This window comes from Cryptomeria japonica, chromosome 3 (genome assembly GCF_030272615.1).
Source record: "Cryptomeria japonica chromosome 3, Sugi_1.0, whole genome shotgun sequence".
Classification (NCBI taxonomy): domain Eukaryota; kingdom Viridiplantae; phylum Streptophyta; class Pinopsida; order Cupressales; family Cupressaceae; genus Cryptomeria; species Cryptomeria japonica.
The window spans coordinates 901953166-901959165 of NC_081407.1; the positions used below are offsets into that span (position 1 = coordinate 901953166).

Genomic DNA, 6000 nt, shown 5'->3' on the forward strand with positions numbered 1-6000 from the left:
TTAGTAGCAATTCTGAATTCACTATGAAGGAAGACCCAGGACAAACAGATAAGTAGCTGACATTTTATTTCTTTTTCAAGTTGACTGGGTTGAGATCATGATTTTTAAAGATCTGTGAGTGGTGATGTGTTCAATTTGTTTGATGGAGCAGTCAGGTGTATGAGCAAGAGGTAGGCATTTGTTGCACTCTCAGTTAAAGAAGCTGAATTAATGGAAGCAACTCATTTATGTAGGGGAACTTTATGGTTATGAAGATTATTTTCAGATTTTGGTTTCTTATGTAAAGTTATATGGACAATTTGCCACAATCAAAGTGCAATATGTTTCGAAAGAATTCCTACTTATAATGGGATATTTTTTGAATGTCACCTCTCAAAAATTGTACACCTTACCACAAAGGGAAGTTCTTTAGTTCTTATGGGTGGTTTGTTTCAGGCTGTGGTTTTAGATCCATTCTATTAATGTTCCAATATATTCTTACATGGATTAAAGTTAGCACACGTGTGAAGTATCTGATTGTATTGTAAATGGTTGAGTTAATACAGTGTGCTATATTTGCTAGGTTTTTTCCTGAAAGTGTTTGCAGAGTAAAAGCCCTTGTTATATTGTGAGTGTGCCATTATTTCTTTCTAGTGCATTTAAAATTCTGTTGGTATTGCGTTTTTTGGTGCAGGTTTGTTGGTACTTTTCTTTTCAAATATGTGTGCTCAATCTCTATAGAAAGAGTGGCAGTGTCACGTTTTGGTTAAGGACATGTCAAACAAAATGAACACATGATTGTTTGGACCATGCGAAATCTATTGTGTCTTGACACTAGAAATCATTGACTTAGCTGGAATGAAATTTCAAGTTAATAAATTAATAATCATATTTCAACATTTCAAAATGTGCAAAGGTCTGAGGAATGCATGTGGTGAAAGATAACGAGTTCTTGTGTGGAGAGTCTTTTGCTTGCTGTTGAAGCATGTTTCAGTAAGTCGTTTAAAGGGTATTTTGTTGATAACTTAACCTCATAGACTTGAGGTTATAGCAATCCCTTATTAAATATAATATTGATTCAAATAATGGTAGATAATAAATTTAAAGATGCCTCCATTGAAGAGGGTAGGAAACCAAAAGAGCTGACAAGTGCACTGCTCCTACCTGTGAATGGCTGCCTTTAGGATTTTACAAACTGAATACAAATGGAGAGTTGTGTGGGATGGTCTGCCCTGCCGATTGGATGATGAAATAAAATGGCTGATATTTTTTTTGCTAGATATGCACTGTCTAATTTATTATATTATAAATGACAATGGCATTCCCATCTGTACCACCTTTTTACCATGGTGTTTCTGTTGCAGATATGCAAGCAAAACCACACAGTCCAAGAGCAGAACATTATCCCTCAAGAAGAGTAGAGTATGATGAGAATGCAGCACCTGTTGGTATCCCAGGAATTGACCATGAAACTAAGGAAGAGATGGATTCTGTTGGGAAACCTACTGCAATAGATAAAATAGCTTTAGCGACTGATGTCATAAATGACAAAGTTGATTTTGATGCTACTTCAGAGTTGGCACCCAACATAACAAATATGTCGATTTGTGAAGTGGATTCACCTACTTGCAACAAAGCTAGTACTAATGACCAATCGGCACTCTCTTTTAACCCTGAAAATGGTCAGAAGGTTCCATCTCTCATTTATCCAACCCAGGAATGTTCTCCAAGAATTAGCCATCAGTTATCTATAGAAGAAATGAGAACTCCAAATGGTAGCACTCCTACAGCATCTAGATCAGGCATTTTTGCGTGTCTTGCAGAGGATGGTGAGTTTGGATTACGGGATATTAGTATTGATGAGGGAGTCCCTTCAGAGGATAAAGTTCTGATATCTTTGGATCGTAACATTTATTTTGAGAAACCATCACGTGCCATGTCTTCTGCAACAATTGAAAGTTCTTGTTGCGGTATTGGTCTTAGAAATAAACAGTGTAAGCCAGAAGATCAAAGTTCATCAGGTGATGATTGGGATAGGCTTAACCAGGGTGAACTGCAATGCTCTCAACTAAATAAAAGAAATGAAGATGAAAATGGCATGTTAGATGAAGCAGGTATATTAAACTCCCTAAAAGTAGATGAGATTTTTCCAACTTCCTTTAAAGAAATTCATGAGGGCAATCAAAATGAAGGTACCCATTCCTTTGATGAATGCAGGAGTGGAAATACTACTTTAGAGAAGAAAGAAAACATCTTAGGATGTCTAGCAAAATATGGTGATAGGTATGATGAGCAATGGTACAATTTGGTTGATTATTCAGATGGAATTCATGATAAGGGTATCACTTCCAATGCCAATTGCATAGATGATAGCTTTAAAGCAGAAGGAAAAGAGAACAAGGATATGAGTTATTCATCTCAAGGAAATGCAGAGCAATATTTATCGAATAATTTCCGAACAAGGACAAACCCATTTGCAGACTCAGAAGAGAATTCACAGTTTATGTCAGAATCAGCTTCTGCATCAGTGGGAAGGCATTCAGCTTTAAGTGGAATTTTTGAAGCAGAAGGAAAAATAACGGACAGGGGCTATTTATCTCATGAAGATGCAGAGCTTTTTCTATCAAATAATTTTCATATGAGGACAAACCCTTTTGCACTCTCAGAAGAGGAGGCCCAGTTTATGCCAGAGTCATTTGCATCAGTGGAAAATCATTCAGTATCAACTGCTCAGTTTATACCCGGGCTTTATTCTACATCTCTGGAAAGTCATACAGCACCAAGTGCAGATAAAAGCTCTGAATCAGAAGGAAAAAATAGTAAGGATACAGATCATTCATCTCAAGTAAATTCAGAAGTTTGTTTATCAGAAAAGTTTCAACTGAGGACAAACCCTTTTGCAATTTCAGAAGAGGAGGCTCAGTTTATGCCAGCATCATTTGAATCATTGGAAAGTCATTCAGTATCAAGTGCAAGTCTGTTGACAGGTCATGTGGTCTCTGAGCATTTATCAGATGTTAGTTCTTCAAAAAGTGAAGGATCGGTTCTGAAGGCCTCTGACAATTTTCAAATTGACCCTGCCATTGTTCAGAAAGTTATCTCCGAGAAGTTAGGGAGTGAGGTAGATCCTCAAAAGTCAGTTGAAGAACCACATTTAGAAAAATGTGGTAATTCAACTGATCCATATACTGCAGAGAATTTTGTCCAGATTCATACGTCCACAGCTGCCATGGTGGATAATGAAGCAACGAGGAATATGGAGAACCTGGGACAAAAAATTGTCGGATGTTCTGCATTTACAGGAAGCCCGGCTGGGCAAGTTTGCTCCTTAGAAATGGGATATAATGTTCCGAGACAAAGTATAAGTGAAGTGAGATATGATGTATCTGACAAAGTTAATGTAAATGATAATGCATCTGAAATGTCTGCTTACACTCACTCGGGACCAATTTCTATATCTGGGCCAATATCACATTCTGGACAAATTCCTCTATCTGGACGTGTATCATATTCTTCTGGTCCGATTCCATACTCGGGGAGCCTCTCCACCCGTTCTGACAGTAGCACAGCTAGCACCCACTCATTTGCTTTCCCCATGTATGTGCTTGTCCAAACTCCTTATTTGTTTTAAAGTATTGTTTTCATTGACAAAAATGAACAGAATAAGAGAAATCAAACTTAAATCTTGTTCATAGCCTTTCAAACTGCCCTACAGATTGCCAAATGAATGGAATAGCAGCCCAGTAAAGATGAAGCAAGCAGACTCCAGATACTTCAAGAAGAAGAGACGATGCCGATTCTGTTGTTTCTGCTTCTGAGCTCAAGTCTCTTGTGATTCAAGGTTTGTCTGAGATGTGTGTAGTTCAAGCTGGAGTTATCTCCAGGATTATGTAAATGATTTTATATTATAATTTATTGGTACTAATTTTTTTTGTATGCTGATTTCTTGCTGTAGTTTGTGGAGGTTTGACTGATTGGAGTATGGCATGCATCTGCTGTGAACACCTTAAGGGAATATTATCTCTAATTTGGGTAAATCAATCATTTCCATTCCACATTATTCAAGTTTCTTCATGTCTGTCGTAGAGGATAGGAAAAGCTAGGAATGTTTATATATTATTTTCTGGAGATAACTACTTGGTATAATTTGTGATGCTTTATTTCATTTAATTTGTTTTCATATCTGGCTATAACATTACAACGGCAATAAATTCTTTTATCTTCAGCTTTCTTCACTTGCTCTCCAAATAACAGTTTTTAGAAACATTTTGTATATTATTTAATTGTGAACCTTCATCATTTTGATTCTTGCAATAATGTAAGTTGTTTGTTTTGGGGCTTTTACTATTGCCATTCAATTGCATGGTTATGTTTTTCAAACTTTAAACAGAGTTTGTTGATGGGATGTTAAACTTCAGTTTTGTTAGGTTAGCAGTTAGGACATCCCACAGCATCAAATAAGACATTGCTTCTTGTGCAATTTCTTCTACGGATGAGGCCACTATTTACATAACTAGTGTCTTTATTATAGCTTTCATGTCTCATATGTGACAATATGACACTGTAATCTAATTACATGAGCAGATCATGCTATTTTAAATCAGGACATCCCACAGTATGAAATGAGACGTTACATTTGTGTAATAGCTTTCTTCTACGGATGATGCTTTTTTGTCACAACTAGCATCTTGAGCACAGAGCTTTCATGCTCGGGTGCCAGTCTATTTCTGTAAACCAACCACATGTGCAGACCATGCTAGTTTTAAATGTTTCTTTAATGATATAATATGCATTCAAAAATCTCCATTGATACCAAAGCAAACTTACAGTGAAATTTGCTGCAACCGCTCTATGTTAGTTTATATTTTTGAAATATATGAGATCTCTTTGATGAATTTATTTGTTTCTTTACCATCAATAAAGGCCATCTATTATGTAACATTAGCCAATGAACCTTGAGACAGGTTGGCAGTATGGTCTATTTCACTACTGGTGGTTGGGGCACTGGAGATGGACCGATTTGATGTTTGTATCATATAATTTTGAAGCTGAGTAGGCAGAATTTCAGAACAATGTACTCTATTGTATTGCTCTTTTGAGAACACCCATATTTTTTGGTATTTTTGAGAGTATTCAGTCTGAATTTAAGGAGCCCTGGGTTATGGGTTCTCCTGTGCCCTTATATGATGGAAACGGCACATCTGTATATATATATATTTTTTTGGGTAGATAACTTGATTCATCATGTCATTGGATTAAAATTTCTGTGTATTCTTGTGTGTACATGGCTTTGATAAAACAAATCTTTTTGATCAGGCCTTGTTTATACAATGTTGGGTATTTTATAGGATGGAATTCCTATATCATCAACTTAGAATTAAAGAGAGATTGTTTATAATCACATCAAAATCAAGTGGGAAATAAGCGAGTAACAGCACTTCAGTGTGCTATTGAATAGCCAATAGGTACAAGTATTTGGAGCTCATTTTAAGATGTCTTCAAATACCTTTATTGGAAATACTTATTATATTGTATAACATTTTTTAATTAGATAATTTAAATTTGGTGGGATTCGATTCATGTAATTCATGACCATTTTAAGATGTTTTCAGCGAGTATACATTATAGTAATGGTATTTTCAAGGGCATTTAGCACTGAAACACTTCAACAATTTGTGAATAGAAGGAATATAAAATATATTTCAGGGTTTTAAACTTCTCATTCTCTACGTCCTTCCCTGCTGAGAAAGCTTTAAGAGTATAAAAATTCAATTGCAAACACATTATATCCATATATAAATCAAAATTTATTTGTGTTATTACTAGTTTTTATTATTATCCTACCTTAATACATATACAATAAATCACTGTGACATTTGTTTTTGATTAAAAAGCCACTATGTGACATTAGTTAACATTAAAAAGTTTTGTACTTGTTTTTCATTTTACAAATTCTTTTCATATTCCGTTAAATTATTCTTATTCAAATTAATAGACTCGTGATTTCTTCGCATTCTGTCA

At 35.4% G+C, this 6000-nt stretch overlaps 1 protein-coding gene across 11 annotated transcripts in view; it reads left to right on the top strand.

The window, feature by feature from the left end:
* Positions 1 to 5212, top strand: part of LOC131066370 (uncharacterized) — a 62774-nt gene extending 57562 nt beyond the window's left edge. For 8 of the 11 annotated variants that reach the window (XR_009111658.2, XR_009111655.2, XR_009111656.2 and 5 more), the window contains 4 exons: positions 1344 to 3576; positions 3695 to 3820; positions 3935 to 4011; positions 4944 to 5212. Coding sequence is in view for 1 of the 11 variants with exons in the window: in XM_058001121.2 (XP_057857104.2) it covers positions 1344 to 3576; positions 3695 to 3797 (2336 nt within the window). In the remaining 10 variants the exon portion in view is untranslated. Of the gene's footprint in view, positions 1 to 1343; positions 3577 to 3674; positions 3821 to 3934; positions 4210 to 4397; positions 4923 to 4943 lie in introns of those variants that run through there. The other 3 variants (XR_009111662.2, XR_009111657.2, XM_058001121.2) reach the window with 3 other exon arrangements.
* Positions 5213 to 6000: the final 788 nt, after the last annotated feature.